At 36.3% G+C, this 18,654-nt stretch overlaps 1 protein-coding gene across 1 annotated transcript; it reads right to left on the bottom strand.

Moving 5' to 3' along the window:
* Window positions 1-108: 108 nt before the first annotated feature.
* Window positions 109-17,229, bottom strand: LOC121262476 (oligopeptide transporter 7-like). The gene is given in 7 exon segments (XM_041164962.1): window positions 109-750; window positions 753-870; window positions 993-1,175; window positions 1,429-1,684; window positions 10,041-10,610; window positions 16,369-16,963; window positions 17,096-17,229. Coding segments are annotated over 7 exon segments (2,250 nt in total). The 5' UTR covers window positions 17,130-17,229; the 3' UTR covers window positions 109-256.
* Between the last annotated feature and the right edge of the window lie 1,425 nt (window positions 17,230-18,654).

Below are 18,654 nucleotides of genomic sequence, written 5' to 3'. Positions count from 1 at the left end.
TCAATGACCGAGTATATCAGTGGATGTTATCAAGCAAAACCCATGGTAGCATAAGTAATGAAACTTGTGGAGTTAAACAGAGCTGGAAAGACTATGAAGAATCAAAGCTAGGAAGATTTCAGAGTAAATTCCACTATACTTGTATTGTATTTACATTTCTGCACCAATGGCAAAGATAAATACAATTCCTATTCTGCTGCTGCTGCAGCTTCTTCTTCTTTTGGTTAAGATACTATTAATACAGGAATAAATACACTCACAGAAGTGGGCAACCGTCCACTATGACCCCTCCAACCGTTGGACAAGAAGCCAGTGGACATCCATCTGAATCACTGCCCCACCAGTTGAGACCAATATGTTCCATCCCAAAACAAAAGTATAATAATACTCCCATGAAGGCTAATCCAGCATCAAGTGCCCCGGATAGCACATAGTTGTGGCGGCTCCACCACTCACGGTAGTATCTGTAAGCAATAAAGCCCGACGTGAAACCAATAAGAATCCAGCTGGTGTAATTGACAGCAGTGGCAGGGGGCATGTTCAATGTTGCCCCTAAGAGCACAGGCATAGTGATGAGTCTAATCCACTGTCTGTCAGGGAAGGCCTTGTGTGCGAGCCAAACTAGGACAGGAGCTATAGCGCCAGCCAGAAAAAACCAGTTGATGGCAGAGTAGTGCCCAAGATCTCCAAAAATTCTTCGAGTTCCAATCAGGCCCCATATAACAGAAGCATCATAGAATACATGATCGCCTGGCAAGTCCATGGGCTGCCAGCTGGAAGCAATTTCCTGTCACATATGTTTGGAATGCTATCCATAAGCCACCATGCTGTTCCTAAATGCACCAATGCTGCTACTACAGTACCTACAACCTGAAAAAGAATTGTTGCTATTGTGATTAAGGGATCAGAAAGACGATCATAAATCTTACTGTACAGTAATTGATGAAACACTTCCATTTCTATCTGGGAAATAGAATGCACAGGATCGTTACCTGCACCACAAACATGAATCTTGGAGGAATCTTCATATAATGACCAAGCTTGAAGTCTTCCAGAAAGGTGATTCCCTGTTTCACACTTATGTTGCCATACACTTTGAAGCATATGTTGGCAACAGGATATCCTGGATATAGATACCCGATAATATACTCTGTGATCACATTCAAGGTCAGCATCTGCTCCCAAGTGAAAGATTTAATCGTGTTAGAAGACTAATAACTGTATGCAGGAGATTTTGTTCTCTCAAACAAGAATTAAAACAATGCATGTCATGCTCATAAGTTTACATTTAGTATGAGTGCATGGACCACAGTCAAACATTTTCATGACTTTTAGATACACTTGATGATAGAATGATAAACCACCCCCAAGCCTGCACTTAAATGTGAAATGTGCTTGAGGGAGAGTGCATATTGTCCAGAGACGTACCTGATTTGTTGTGGCCTTGATGACTCCAACAGGAAGAGTGAAAAATAAGGCAATACAGCATGCTAGCAAGACGCCCCACCATGGCAATTGGAGTTGATCGTTGTAGTACTGGCAAGTAAATATGGTCACCACAATGTTGATCACAAGGATGCACATGAACCACCCTTGAGGAACTTGCTTATATTTTCTCATGAGCTTTGCGTGCACATCCATCTTCTTCTCTTGGATGGCAGACTTGCTTAGCTGCCACATTTCCCTACATCCTTTAACTTGTAAGTGCAACATACTGAATATAATTCGATGTAAATGCTAGTTCATCGTTGCCTCTCTTTGATTGCACAACGTTGACGTGAAAATTAGAGGTAGCTTGAGTTACAAGAAGAAAAAAATAAATTTAACTTTATTGACTGGAACCAATACTTGAAAGTGGTTAACATGACATAATTATGCCATTTTCTTGAAGATAATTATGAGTTGACTCCTGGTATAGATGGGTACTTACTTTCTACGAAACAATTTAAGAAGGGCCATATGGCACATACATGTACAGACGTGCATGCATTTAGTCTTCAATTGTACAGACAACCTGACGGGTTGTGCAACACCCGGTCTTAAAATCCCGAGGATTGGGGCGAATTTGACTTTAGGCCAGCTGGCCCATGATTTATGTAAAATATTCTATGGACAATTCCATTTGGAAAAGCCCACATTTATGGTGGAATGAAATTTTATGAGACCATATATTATAATTATGTCGAATTTATAAGATTCTATTATTATTTTGAAATTACTTTCAATTCAGCCAATTTTAAACTAATCCGATCATCCAAATCATCTGGCTACTTAAAATTCATTCAAACTCCACTTGCAGACTCTCTCTCATATCTCAGTCAAACCCCTGCAGCCCTCTCAATTTCAAACTCCTACCCACGTCTGCCGAAAAACCAAATTCTCTCCCTCATTTCTTATTTACATCCAGGTCATTGGGTAAAACTACACCAGTTACACTCCTATTTCAAACTGACCTCTAGAGTTCTCTATCCCTCCCTCTCCTTCTCTGCCTCTCTCTCTACAGTCCCCACTCTAAAAATCACGCTTACCATGACATCCATGTTATTGAAAGCTCTCACTCTCTCTCTCTCTCTCTCTCTGACTTCTACCTAACCACCCATCATAGATGCCAAAGACTGCTCGCACTCTTATCTTTAAAAAGTGTTCATGCACAAAACTCTCTAACTTTCCCATATTAAGTTCTCATTCCTTCTCTCACACAATCTTCCCTCCCATTGCCCCTATTTTTCTACCAACCACATAGACTATGTGTCTGTGTGTGTGTACCCTAGATAACTCATGATCATCATCTCTGTATCACCAAAAAACCAAATCCAGTTCATGCACACCAGCTCTCATAGCTCCACCACAGCCTCCTCTGCACCACCATGAAGACCAGGTGTGCTCGGTTATTCCTCCTCCCTCTTCTCTTTTTCTCCTTTGTTTTTTTTTCTCTCTAGCCCAACTTTCCTCCTAGGAGTGGCAATACATAACACGACCCATAAATCCGACACGAAAATGACACAAAATTAGTCTAGGTTTTATATAAATGGGTTTTGGTCAATAAGGGTTGACCCAAAAAGACAATTCATAAACAGGCCAATTGCGGGTCAATCAGAGAAACCAGCAATCAACATGTATAACACGAATAAATTTATTTTTAATATTAATATTAATATTAGTATTTGACTTGGGGCATGTTTGGCAAACATGAGAATTTCCAAAACTCTCAAAATTTCTCATAACTTCATTCCCAAACATTACTCAAATATAAAACACTTTTCAATTTCAAATTTTCAACTTTTTCATCTAATCATTACTCAAACACAAAAATCAATACAACTTTTACAAACTTCAAAACAAAACATAAAAATCAATACAACTTTTACAACCTTCAAAACAATATTAAAAAATCACATTCAAACAATTTTTTAACTTTACCTATTCACTTTCACAAACTCCAATACAATACTTATTTTTAAAAATATCATTATTCAATTTTTTCTCTCTCTTTTCCCAAAACACAATAAAATATATTTACTCAAACCATTTGATTGCTATTTAGAAAATTTTGAGATACTTTAAGCATCCAAACATGCCCTTAATATCTCAAACTATTGAGCTTTTTTTGTTAATATGTAATTTTATTTTATGAAAATATTAATTTTCTTATATATTATTGGTTTGGGTTTGGATATTGATAATAATTTTTTTTTATCATGAATCTAGTTGTAATTGTAAATGATTTTATATAGGTCCCCTTTTATTATATATTAAATTATATTAATTGGATTAAAAAATATATATACAAGTCAACTCAACACATTTATATGAAACAAGTTGAACAGGTTAAATGGGTCGTGTCCAGAATTATTAAACAGTTAAGTGGGTCATGTCATGTAACCCATTATTTATTGGGTCGTGCTAGGGTTTTAGGGTCTGATCCGTTTAATTAAACGGGCCGTGTTCATGTTAACCCATATAGTCTAATACTTATGACTTAACACGATACGAACACGACCCGCGAACATGAATTGCCACCCCTATTTCCTCCTTTATACTCACGGCATTCTCCCTTTTTTCTCTCTTTTCAGCAACCAGGTGCCACCTGATGCTGCCAACAGAAGCCCAGCTCCATCTCAGCTTGCACAAAACTGCCACCAGCCTCTCTCCATGCAGGACATCAACTTGCGCCACCCTCCAATAGCTTCCTATCACATATAACTAGGGGTGCTACCCACCCTAAACATGCAAGTAGCAGCCTCACCTGGCCCCACTTGGGCAGGGTGGCTATTTTCCACTCTAACCACCTGCCCCTGCGAACCATGGGCAGATTTTGCAGGACACCGTCCAGCCTCCAATATCCAAATGCCAAATGCACATCCAAACCCAACAAAACCAAACAAAAAATTCATGGATAAAAAAGGAAAACACAGATCCAAAAAGATCTGTGCATGGACTGGCCATGGGTCTGCACAGATACCCACAGTGCAGAACTATATAATAGTTAACTGTGGTGTAAGGGTATTAAAGATGCTCCATTTTAACTTCAAATCATGGCAGGCTAATGTAATTTAAGATATCAGTTATGGGTGTTAAGAAGAAAACTATTTTGAAGTTTATTTATATGTACATCATGTCAAGAGTAGTCTATTTTGAAATTAGATCATGGGAAGATAACTTGTTATGGTGCTCTATTTATATTAGATTATGTGACAATATTTGTCTAGTATGTCATATGGTTTGATATTAAAATTTACGGAAAATATTTGTCTTGTATTTCTTGTACTGTGTTAAGAGTTGGATAGGCATCACAGGTAGGTATGTAAACGAGTCAAGCTCAAGCAAGTAATGGCTGGTCAAGATTTGTTCATTTAGACTGCGTTTGGATGTTGAGCTGAGTTGAGTTCTTTATGAATAGTAGTGAGTTGAGATGGTAGAGTAAGTTTTTTGGAGTCCACCTAAAATGAGTTTAAATGTGTTTGGATGATAAGATGAGTTTAGATATATTTATGGGAAGTTGAAAAAGATTGTGGGTCCTATGTGTAAAGAAGTGGTGAATTGAAAAAGGTTATGGGTCCCACGTGTAAAGAGGTTTTGAGTTGAGATGAGTTTAATAATTTGAGAATTGGGTGTTTGGATGTTAAACTTAGCTTAAGGCTTCGTTTGAATGCTAAACTCTTCTCAACTCATCATTACAACTTTTTAAATTCCAACACAAAATATAATAAATAATTCAATTTTTTCAAATCTCAAAATAATAATAATATTAAAAAATAATATTCTAACAATATTTTATCATCTCAACTCAACTCAACTCAACTCAATTCAACATCTAAACGCAGCCTAAAATTAAACTGAACTAAATTGAACTCAAATGAGTTTAACAACCAAACGAGGCCTTAACTTTCATTCAAACAAGAGTCGAGTTCAAGTTTATCATGAAGTTACATTTTATGATCACAAACAACTCATTCATTATTCGAGCGAGCTCGAGCTCAAGCTTGATCACAAGTTATTTAATTGACAAAATGGAATTTTTATAGTACACTATAATTTTATCTACAAATTTTAACAAACACACTTTTAGTCGTATATAATTTTATACATACATATACATATATCAACAACTATATTGAATATTCATTACGATTCAAGCAACATACATAGTATTAGGAACATGATTTTGTCTAATAATTTTAAATACTTAAGATATTCTTACTATAAAGTTAAAGATAATCCTAAAAAAATAATAAATATGAAGTTATTCGTCTTAATACGAGCCGATAAGGGTTGAGTCGAGTTTTATATGAGTTGTATCGTTTAATAATCGATCATAATTTTCAGTTCACAAATGGCTTATTTAATAAATGAATTGAGTCGAACTTGAGTTTGATCGAACATAACTGGAACAACTTGTCAAGTAGCCTTGTTCATTTATAGCCCTACTCACCAAGTTCCTTTTAGCTGAAATTCCACTATTTAATTTAGATAATAAAAGTTTGGTTAGATAAGTGACACAATATATGCATGCTAGATGATTGTTGACATGCATAATTTTATGAGAAGCAAAGAGGTAAATAGCATGATCATACCTTCACATATATAGTAAACAATGCTGTTAAATTATTATGCTAAGTATGACCCCTTTATGAATCACCTTTTTATGTACCAAGCTATGAGATGCTGTAAGTTGTTTATGAATGCACATGTTGTTATGCCATAGTATATGTGTCTAAGATCTTGCCATGTTCTCTTCTATATTCACATGATTGTTGCATCTCATGTGCACCTCTCATATGCCATAAAAAGTATAAGAAAGATAAGATACAAGTTAAAGGACATGAACAAATGATTAAGATTCTAAGTTGGTTATAGTAGTTCAAGTGTGCTCCACCATAGTTTCAACAAGTTATGAGAAATTTAGCAATAGCACCTATGGCCACAGGCTGTGTGACCAGTGCACCCTACACACAAGGCTTAATGTGTGTCGGCCACAAGAATAGTGAAAGACAATTTATTAAGACGTGCATGAACATGTCAATAGCTTACCATGCACCTTATGTCATACCATATGCCAAACATATTAGTTGTTAAATAATTTTGTATATGTTTCATGTTATTTTATGTTATTTTATTTATATGCCAAAACTCATGTATGAACATTTTTCCAAGAAAAACCAAGTTAAGTTTTGTTTTTTTTTTTTATAAGTAAGAAACTTTATTTATCGAATGAAACTAGGCAAAGCCCATGTACACAGGAAGTATACAAAAGAGACCTAATTACATTCTAGAAAGCTGAAAAGAAAACAAAAACTCATGAGCATTCCCTCCCTTGAGTACAATAGCAGAAAACCACTGAACCAAAGAAGACACAAAAAAACTCCAGATGCACAAATGAATCATCCTCCACACCACTGCCAGTTGAGAACTATAATGATGCCTATTCCAACATGCTAGAAGATCCACCAGACTCTTTAGCATAACCCAACTCAACCCAGCTCTACTAAGAATACCAACCCATAACTCCCTAGTCACCCTCACAATGTAAAAGTAAATGATCAATCAATTCACCATTTTTCTTACACATGAAACACCACTCCATTACAATCATACCATGTTTCCTTAAATTATCAACTGTCAAAATCTTTCCAAGAGCAGCTGTCCAAGTAAAAAAAGCAACTTTACACGGCATAGAAACTCTCCAAATGCTCTTCCTCATAAATGAGATATGTTGTTGAACAGTCAACACCTTATAATATGATTTAATAGAAAACTTGTTGCTCCCCATATGTTTCCACAACATTCGATCTCTCCCATTTCCTCCTAGTTTCAGAGAATACAAAAAGCGGAAAAAACCTGCAATCTCATCAATTTCCCAATCCTAAGCATTTCTAGTGAAGATCACATTCCAATGCACAGTCCCATTAGCAAGACAACACCTCTGAGACAGCAGCCTGCTAATTTTTAACCAATCTGAAGACAACCAGATAAACAGTATAAAGAGCTCTCTCACCACACCATTCATCAAGCCAAAAAGGGATTCTTGCTCCCTCTCCAACCTCAAACTTAAGATGTTTTTAAAAAATGTTCCGCCCCTTTCTAATAAATTTCCATAGGCACACACCATAAGACCCCTACCCTCCTTAGAACATCATCCCCCCAATCACTTCCATACTTCCGATCAATAAGCTCTCTCCACAACGAATCCCCTTCCAAATGATACCTCCACAACCACTTTCCTAATAATGCTTTATTAAAAATATTCAAATTTCACACCCCCAAACCTCCATACACAATCGGACAGCTCACCCTTTGCCAACTCACAAGATGAAATTTATTCTCCTCCCCATGCCACCCCACAAAAATGCTCTAAACAATTTTTCAAACCGGTTTGCCACACCCACCAGTAATGGGAATAACAAAAGATACTATGTAGGAAGATTGGAAATGGTACTTTTGATAACCCTCTCCCCCCTTTTGATAGATATAATCATATAGCCGCTTCCAACCCGACAATCTTTTCTCAACCTTCTCTACAACACCATCCCAAATATTCTTTGCTTTGAAAGACGCCCCCAATGGAAGCCCAAGATATTTCATTGGAAGGGAAGCAACTTTGCAACCCAAAAAATCTACAAGAAAGTTAATATTCTCCACATCGCCCACCGGAACCAATTCCAACTTTCCCAAGTTCACCTTGAGGCCCAATACAGCTTCAAAACACAATAGTACAGCCCTTAAAGCTTGAATATGTCCACTGTCAGCATCACAAAAAATAAGAGTCTCATTCGCAAACAATAAATGGGAAATGGAAAAAGCACCGTTACTATTATTTCCCACCGAAAAACCAGCAAGAAATCCCCCCCCCCAACTGCAGCCTCCACCATACGACTCAACGCCTCCATAACTATAACAAAAAGAAAAGGGGATAACGGATCTCCTTGTCTCAAACCCCTCGAACTCTGAAAAAAACCACAAGAGTTGCCATTAACTAAACAGAAAACCAAGCGGTTGAAACACTGTTTAACCCATCCACACCACCTATCCTCAAAGCCGCACCTTCTCAGCATATAAAAAAGAAAGTCCCAACACACGTGGTCATATACCTTTTCCATATCCAACTTGCAAAGAACCCCCAGAATACCTTATCTCATACGGCTATCCAAACACTCATTCGCAATCAGAACTAAATCCAATATTTGCCTACTGCGAATAAAAGCATTTTGAGGTTTAGAAATAATTTTATCCATCACCATACTCATACAATTAGCTAACACCTTCAAAATAATTTTATAAATCCCACCTATTGAACTAATAGGAAGGAAAATTTTCAACTCATAAGCACTAGCTATATTCGGAATAGGAGCAATAAAAGTAGCATTTAGGGACTTCTCAAACTTATGACAACGGTGAAAATCATGGAAAACCCGCATCACTTCTTCCTTCATTATATCCCAACACTCTTGAAAAAAAGCCATAGAAAAGCCATCCAAACCTGGAGCTTTATCTTTACACACACCTCTCACCATTTGATGCACCTCAAATTCTTCAAACAACCACTCCAACCAACTTACCGCATCAACATCCAGCTTGTCGAAATTCAGGCCATCAAGCTTAGGACACCACTCCGCCATCGAAATTCAGTGGAGAATATTGAGGATGGGTGGAGGTGGGCTTTTACGGGCATGTATGGGCCTAATGCGGATAGTGAAAGAAGTTTTTTGTGGGAGGAACTGGCAGGTTTGTATTACTTACGGGATTTACCATGGTGTTTGTGTGGGGATTTTAATATTGTCCGGTTTCCTAGTGAGAGGGCAGGGGCATCTACTTCAACTGGGGCTATGGAAGACTTTTTGGAGCTGATTTTTTATCTGAAACTCATTGACCTTCCTTTGGTAGGGGGTGTATACTTGGTCTAACAGTAGAGGGGTGGTCAAGGGTGGATATATGCAACAATGTCGTGTCGTGTCGTGTTATGTTTACTGTATGATGTGCAATTCATTGAGTCTTTGACTCATTTTGTTGGTTTTAGGGTTTTAACTGCCCGGGTGAAGAGAACAAGGAAGATGAACAACCAGGTCAGGCTTGGACAACCAAATCTGGCATCCATGAATAAATGTGAAACACATAGATTACTTTATTAAATAAATATGTTACTTTTTTTAATTTTGTTTTCAAGATACTCTGTTATATTTAATTCTATAACTCTTATAAAATGTAATAGTTTTTCTTTTCGTGGATCTCTCACGGTGTGATATCACATTTTACTGGCATCCCTAACCTACAAGAACATGGTGTTACAGTTACCACAAAGCATTATTTTTTGGAAAAAGAGTAGAAGTCACTAGTTGGTGTGCAAGTCTGGGGACAAATGAGCATCATTTATCTGTGATGTACAATATGCAACTAAGTGATGCCCATCTAACCGCAACCAAGAAAATGTGAGTTACAATTATCTGAAATTTACAATGAAACCAAGTGCCGCCCATCTAACCAAAATCAGAGAAAGTGAGTTACAGGTTTCAAACAAGCAATTCAACCAGAAAAGTTTGGTTTACCTTCCTTGGAAGAGGAACACATGAACAACAGTGGCAGCAAGGCAGGCAAAATTGATACCATAGCATATAGCAAAGAAGGTGCTGAGATAGAGACGGCCTTTATGCTCATATGCATCAATGTCAAGGCGAAAGTTGGAATCTATTATAGCTGAGATATTGTAGCTTTGGCCACTAGAAGTGAAAAGCCCATCTGAGAATATGGGAAACGTCTTGGCTTTATAGATATTAAGCCAATAAGCTGTGGGGGTAATAACATACATGACGAGCACAAAACCAGCAGCAATGTTGGCAGTAGCAAACCATGGACTGGCAAGTGGACTTCCAAGGTAAGCCGATATACTGGACCAATCAAAACCCAAAGCACCAATGCCAAGACCGTGAAGTCCTGAGCCTAGCTGTTGGGCAAGGATGGAAGTAGGGAAAACCCAACAAATCCAGGAAATGGACGTTAACATTGGGAATAGGTAGCCTGGAAAGACATAGTAAGCGAAGGAGCAGAAGAAGGCGATGAGGAAGAATTGATTCCGTGTTAACCCATCCTTGGGCCTCTTCTCTCTCTCGTGTAACGCCCTGTGAATTCATAATACATACGTCAAAGATGGCATCACTGACTACAGCAACTTCGAACTGTAAAAAATAGATGATAACAAACAATAACAGTTTTAATCAGAAATTATATTCAGACAGAGCCAGAACTTCTTATTCTCCAAATGGGATTGGGAGGTACAATCTATTATCCCATTTCATGTCAGGAAAAAAAACTGCATTGATAAATCTACCTTTTTGGTGAAATGTTTCATCTTTATATAGTTTCTCCTTACAATTTTCCAAAATGTAAACAAAATCTTCATTTATTAAAGAGATTATAAACAGAATCAACTCACATCTAAGGAGTTCAAATCCACTTGTATCAAGCAGCAATCAGAATAAAACATTCCCACAACTCATTTGAGAATTTTAAGAGATGCAGTGACCGATTCCTTTTTTTGTATAATTTATAAAAATAAATAGATTGTAGGTTAAACGTGCTGAGTTTTTCTAAAAGCTCACCAACTATAGGAAGATGAATTTTAATTCTAATGAGGCCAAATTCAATTTTTTTTTTCATTTATATATACAATTAACAATATTTATAAATGATTTTTTTTTTAAATGATGACCATGGGACCATGGTCCTTATGTTAAATTAGTCAAGAAATATTAGGTTGTCTATGTTAAATTTTGATAAAAAAGAAATATCATGAATAGAAAGAAAATTATGAAAAATTAATTTATAAATAACTCATTTGTTAACAGTTATAAAAAATTATAAATATCAAGTGTTAAGATGACATCGTTGACTACAAAATTATTTTTTATTATAAAATAAATACCATACAAAAATTTCTTATAATTGTCGACTTAAACATTTAAAGTTTACAACTTTGACTGCTAAAATAATAAAGTTTTGGAGTTAAATGAGAATCTATGAGCTCATTCATGAGATATAATTTAGATTGTACACTTTAACTCCAATTTTTCACTTTCTACATATAGCTGGGGTTTGGGCCACTAGATGTTTTGATAAATACCTTGGTTTGTCACCAATTGTTGGAAGGGATCATATGAGGACTTTCAAAGGGATTTCAAATAGAGTTTGGGGAAGAATCAAGAACTGGAAATCAATTTTCTATCCTAGGCAGGAAAAGAGGTTCTACCTAAGGCCGTGATTCAAGTAATTCCAACTTATTGTACAAGCAATTTCCTACTCCCAAAGGCATTGTGCTCTCAAATAAATAGGATGATGCAGAGGTTTTACCGGGTGCATCAGGATAATGAACAGAGAATTCATTGGATGAGTTGGGATAAGTTGGGAGGAACAAAGAAAACTAGTGATCTAGGGTTCCGAGATCTTATAAGCTTCAACAGAGCTTTGTTAGCCAAACAATTGTGGAGAATAGTTGTTCAAGGAAGAATATTCGTTGAGACCAAAGCTAGATGGTTTGTCTTTTGATGCAATTGATCGAGAAAGTGCAGCATGGATGGAGAGAGTTTTTGAAGAAGAAGAAGTGCTTGATGTTGTCAAAGGAATGGCTAAAGACAAGGCTCCAGGTCCGGATGGGTTTTCTATGGCTTTTTTCCAAGCATTTTGCGACATTGTGAAGGAAGACATTATGAAGGTGGGGGCAGCAAATATGCGGGATTTCAGGCCAATTAGTTTGGTTAATGGGGTTTACAAGATAATTTCTAAGGTGCTGGCCAATCGGATGAGTGCGGTAATGGGAAGAATTATATTGAAGTCAAAAAATGCTTTTGTGAGAGGAAAAATATTAGATTCAGTTTTAACGGCTAATGAATGTTGGGATCACAGAATTAAAATGGGCGAATCTGGAGTTTTGGTTAAATTGGATATGGAAAAGGCGCTTGATCATGTTTGCTGGGATTTTCTATTGTATTTACTTGGTCGATATGGTTTTGATGAGAGGTTGTGTATGTGGATAAAGCATTGTATTTCTACGCCAAGATTCTCCATTTTGGTGAATGGTACCCTGTTGGTTTCTTTAATAGTTCACGTGGTTTGAGACAAGGAGATCCAATATCTCTTTCTCTTTATTCTTGTCATGGATGCATTGAGTAGAATGATTGAAGCAGCGGTGGGAGGTAGCTTTTTGTCGGGTTTTGAAGTGGGCTGTGATTCTCAGAGTAGTGTGATTGTTTCTCATCTACTTTTCGTCGACGACACATTAATTTTCATTGAAGCCAATCAAGAACAACTTTGGTCCTTAAGAGCTCTTTTGTTATGTTTTGAAGCTGTGTTGGGATTGAGAATTAACTTAACCAAGTCTGAAATAGTACCCGTGGGCTCAGTGTCAAATATTTCAGATCTGGCTAATATTTTGGGGTGTAAAATATCGTCGCTGCCTATGACGTATCTTGGTCTTCCCATGGCTGCCTTGCATAAATCTGTTTTGATTTGGGAAGGAGTGATTGAGAAGACTGAGAGAAGGTTAGCCAGCTGGAAAAAATTATATTTGTCTATAGGGGGTAGAATCACTTTAATCTTTTTTTTTTTTTTTTTATAGGTAAAAAGAAGTTTTATTGATCCACATAAATAGGCAAAGCCCGAGTACACAGGAAGTATACAAGAAAGAGCCTAATTACAAACTACGTGCTACTGATAGTAGCGTACAAAACATTAAGGCTCATTCCATCCCATACAATAGAAGAGGCCCAGAGCAGCACAGTATGAAAGAAGAAATCCCTAAAACCGTCCGGAGAGCGTTACTTATCCTCAAAGCAGCGACCATTTCTTTCATAAATCTGTTTCGATTTGGGAAGGAGTGATTGAGAAGACTGAGAGGAGGTTAGCCAGCAGGAAAAAATTATATTTGTCTATAGGGGGTAGAATCACTTTAATCAAGAGTACGCTGTCCAATCTTCCAACATATTTCCTCTCTCTCTGTCCTTTACCGATTGGGGTTTCTATGAAAATTCAAAACATTCATATGAATTTCTAGTGGGGAGATAAAGGGGAGGAAAAGAAATATTTGATGAGTTGGGATAAGGTATGTCAACCAATTTCAAATGGTGGTTTGGGTGTGCGTAACTTGAAGCTTTTTAATAAAGCTCTTTGTTGGAAATGGTTATGGAGATATCATTTAGAAAGAGATGCAATATGGAAAAATGTGATAGATGTTAAATATGGGGGTATGTGGGGTAGTTGGTGTTCAAATGAAGTAAAAGGAGCTTACGGGATGGGATTATGGAAGTCAATTCAAATGGGTTGGGGGGAGTTTGTTAAACATGTCAAATTTAAGGTGGGGGATGGATCAAGAATTCACTTTTGGCATGATAATTGGTGTGGAGAGTGAACTCTCAAGAATAAATGTCCTTCGCTTTTTCAGATTGCAAGGCAGCAAGATGCAACTGTGGCTGACTCATTCTCTTTTTTGAATAATAGCATTCAATGGACTGTTGACTTCGTGAGAAATGTAAATGACTGGGAAGTTAATGTAATTTCAGATTTTCTCAGCAGATTATATGAGTTGAAGATTGTCCAAGGAAGTGTAGACAGATTGTTGTGGATTCGTGAAAGAAATTTCAGATTCTCAGTACACTCCTATTATAATGCTTTAACCTGCCAAGGTGAATGTGACTACCCCCGGAAAATTATTTGGAAAGTTAAAGTGCCGAGTAAGGTAGCTTTCTTCTGTAGGCTGGTGTCTCGTGATAAAATTCTGACTACAGAAAATCTAAGAAAGCGTGGTCTTTGTATTGTTGATTCGTGTTCTATGTGCAAGAAAGATGGCGAATCAGTCAATCACTTGTTTCTCCATTGTGGGTTGGCTAATAGTTTGTGGAATGTCATTTTTGGAAGGATGGGTATTTCTTGGGTGATGCCAAAGCATGTGGTGAATTTACTAGCTTGTTGGAGGTATGCTGGGCAGAGTCTACCTATTGCAGCCATTTGGAAAATGATTCCTTCGTGCTTGATGTGGTGTTTATGGCTAGAAAGGAATGGGAGACGATTCTGAAGACAAAGAACGATCGATGGTAGAAATTAGGGAATTTTTCTTTAAAACTCTATGTCTATGGACTAAGGCTAATGTAATGAACGGTGATGATGTGTCAGAGTTAATCTAGTCTTTTCTATCTCTTCGGTCGCTGTGTGTAGGTATTTCCTCTTGTATACTTCTTGTGTACTCGGGTTATGCCTATTCATGGTAATAAAATTCTTATTAATTATCAAAAAAAAAAAAATTGTGGAGAATGGTGCAGCACCCTTCTTCCTTGTCAGCTAACATTCTCAGAGCTAAGTATTTCCCAAATGGAGAGACATGAAAGAGGCAACACTAAGCAGGAATGCTTCATATGCTTAGAAGAGTATTTAGCCAGTACGTGACCTTTTCTATGAAGAGTTATTTTGGAGGGTAGGATATGGTAAGAGTATTCAAATTTGGAAAGAAAAATGGCTTCCAGAACATTCTACCTACTCTACTTGGTCTCCAGTTACTGTTTTGGATAGAAATGCAAAGGTGGAAGAGTAGATTGATCAAGATAAGGGGGGATGGAGTTTAGACCTAATAAAGAAAATTATCAACCAAGAGGATACAAAAGCCATTCTAAACCTCTCTTTAAGTCCTCAAAACAGAGATAATAAACAAATATGGAGATGTAAAGCTAATGGAGATTTTTCAATAAGGAGTGCCAATCACCTTCAAAAGAAGATCTTTAGCAAAACAGGTGGGAGTCCTTCAGATTCTTGTGATAGAGATTGAAATTGGTATGTAGTATGGAACTCAAATGTTCCCAATGTTGTTAAAAATTTATGTAGAAGGCTTGTAATGATATCTGATTCAACTCGATCTAATCTATGTAGGAAGTTGCCACAAAATTCTATGTGCCCGATACATGAGTTTGAGGAAGAAACCACAAAACATATCTTATGGGAGTTACCCTCAGCAAAAGATGCATGAGAACTATACTGTAAAACAATCCAGAAGAGCAGAATAGAAAGGATAAGTTTCCAGGATGCCTGTTTTAATCTAGTGGACATACCAGAATCAGAATAAGCTGAATTGCTGATAGTTATGCTAGGACCTTATGGTTACGTAGAAACAACTATATTTTCAGAAATAACTTTCAGCATCCTCCATCTCTACTGTTTCATGCAAAGGAGTCACTAAACGAGCATCAGGCAGTCAAACAGAAAGTTCGTGATGAGAGGAAACTACCAAGAGAGTCTATACAATGTTGGCAGCCACCTGGGATGGGTTAAGTGAAAGCAAATAGGGATATAGCTCTGGACCAGAAACAAAGAGAATTGGAGTTATAATTCCGGATGATCATGGTGAGGTGCTAGCATCCATGCAGATAACAAGAAAAGTTTATCTTTCACCAAAGATTGCTGAAGTATGGGGAGCATACATGGCTGTCCAATTCTGTTTAGAGCTAGGCTTTCTCAGAGTGGAATTTGAGGGTGATGCAAAGCAGGTGGTGGACTCTATACATAAGAAAGCTGAAGATCTTAGCAATAGTGGACATACTGTAATGGACACCAAAAGTTTATTAGGAAGGCTGGAGCTTTGGAAGACAAGTCATGTTAAACGAGTGGCTAACCAAGTTGAACAATGTCTAGCTGATTAGAGTTGAATTCGAGTTATAATGGATGCACAACAGCCTATTGTAACTGTTGCTTATATTCCTTATTTTCAACGAAATTTCATTTTATGAAAAAAAAAAAAACAAAAACAAACAAACAAACAAACTTTGACCAACGGGACTCTCTGCATAATGATGATTGTCGGATAAGACATAAAGAAATTTGATCGAGCGATCAGAAACATACCTGAATAGCGAGACTTGCACGAGATTTTGGGGCCACCACATGGCAGCGGGCTCCACCAAGTAACGCCGGAACAGCCCGGCCCACCCGAACCCCAGCACCTGCGTCGTTATAACGACGAGAAACGCCACCAGGAACGTCATATTCTTTTTGTAGAATATCTTGACGGCGCTAACGAGGTGAATCGCGTACACGTTACCCGCCCCGGAGTTGGCGAAGATCGTGATCAGCACGTGCTCCTTCACGTTGAACGGGCCGGGATTCAGCGTGAACTCCCACCATCGCCCCCTGAAGAACACTCGGTCTGTAATCGTCGAGGCCATCAAGTGGCCGAGCGGGACCACCGCGATCTGAGCCGAGATCGACGTGATTGACAAAGGCTCCCTCCGATACCAGTAGAACTGGTTGAGGAAGGAGAGAAGGACGCATGCTAGTGTTCCGAGAATCCACGTCCTGAAGGTGAAACTCGGGAGAGAGGGTTCGTCGGTGACCGGAACCGTGAGAGCTACCTGCTCGATCGGAGAGTTCTCAACGCCGGAACCATCCTTCGTTAAGCCCGAATCGGAGGCTTGAGGTTGGAAGGTCTGATTCTTCTGGACTGTGAAAGAGTTGGCGGTTAGCTCAGCTTTTGGAGCGTTGGAAAGATGAAGAGAAAGCTATAGAAAGCAGTGGAAACATAGAAAGGAAATCAAGAGAGAAAAAAAAAGAGAGTGGAAATGGAAATTCTTACTGAGAGGAGCTTCGATTTCTTGATCTCTGTTCATCTTCCTGACCCACTGAATCTTAAAAACGTGGGCTTTTCCCGAGGTCCACGCGTTAATTATCTAATCTGTGTCACACCCATACTTATATTCTTGATACAGAGTTCTATCATATTTTATTATTTTTCTTAGTAGAAATTAAAAATTTAAAAGTTCACTTGACGTCAAAAATTCATAAATTTCGGACATTTTTCTTTTTAAATATTCAGAAAATATTTGAAATTTTGGTATAAATTATGTGCTTACTCAATTCAGATGAGATAATATAAGATATTTTATTAAAAATAAAATAAAATATTATTTTTATTTTTGAATTTAAAAAAGATAAATTATTTATTATATTTTATATAAAAGTTAAAATTATAATAATTATATAAGATAAGATGAAATGAGATAGTTTAGTTTTGTGTAACCAAATCAGTCAATTGAGATGGAATTGTAATTAAGTTTTATTCATTTAATTTTTGTTTGAATGTAAGTTAGGTCAAATTTTTTGTAGTTCGAATTTTATGAATTATTTTGATAAAATAAATTATTTAAATTATATTTTATGATTTTATGTATCTATTTTAACTTTTTACTAACATCTTTATAAAATTTATGTATATATAAATGATTATATTTATAAGGATAGAAGTATGATTTCCTCTAATTTTTTTAAATATTAAAAATATTTTTTTATAAATATAAAAATAATACCATATAATAAATAATAAACATGAAAATTATTCAAATACGAATGAACAAGTTTGATACTAATTCGGAATTGAATTGCATCTTTTTAATAATGAATCAAAATCTATTATTTACCAAATATAACTCATTCAATAAACGAATTGAACTAAATTTAATATTTCATCAAGTTGATATTGAGTGATTTGTCGGAGTAATCTTATTTATTAACAACACTAGTAGTATTTAATAAAAACACAATTTTAAAAATATTTGAACTGAGTTGAGTTGAATTAAATTGAAATGATAAAATATTATTAGAATATTATTTTTTAATATTATTATTATTTTAATATTTGAAAAAATTAATTAATTTATTATATTTTATGTTAAAATTTAAAAAAAATATATAATAATAAGTTGAGATAGATTTAATAACCAAACGTATCCTAAAAAGAAAAACTTCTAAAGCAAGCAAATCATATATAAATAAAATGCGAAACAAAATTTGGCCAAGAGGAAGAGGTGATCCGGCAGTGGTGATTTTTTTAAGAAAAATGGGCAAGTGTTATTTTTTTAAATAATTACGTAAGGATTTTTTTAATAAATTTGTGATTAATATTTTTTGTAAAAAAATATTTAAGGAGTTTAACAAAATATTTAAGAAAAAAATTTTAATTGTTCGATGAGATCCTTGGAGGCTGTATCAGGTTTTTATTTTTTATTTTATTTTATTTTATTTTTAAAGAGAAACACTCTCCCAAGTCTCACCGAATTTGTCAACGATTTTTTCTATCGAATTTTATTTTAATTTTTTTTCTTTAATAGTTAATGAAGTATTTTTTAATTAATTTAT

This window comes from Juglans microcarpa x Juglans regia, chromosome 4S (genome assembly GCF_004785595.1).
Source record: "Juglans microcarpa x Juglans regia isolate MS1-56 chromosome 4S, Jm3101_v1.0, whole genome shotgun sequence".
NCBI lineage: Eukaryota > Viridiplantae > Streptophyta > Magnoliopsida > Fagales > Juglandaceae > Juglans > Juglans microcarpa x Juglans regia.
This window is presented reverse-complemented; position numbering and strand designations above follow the sequence as displayed.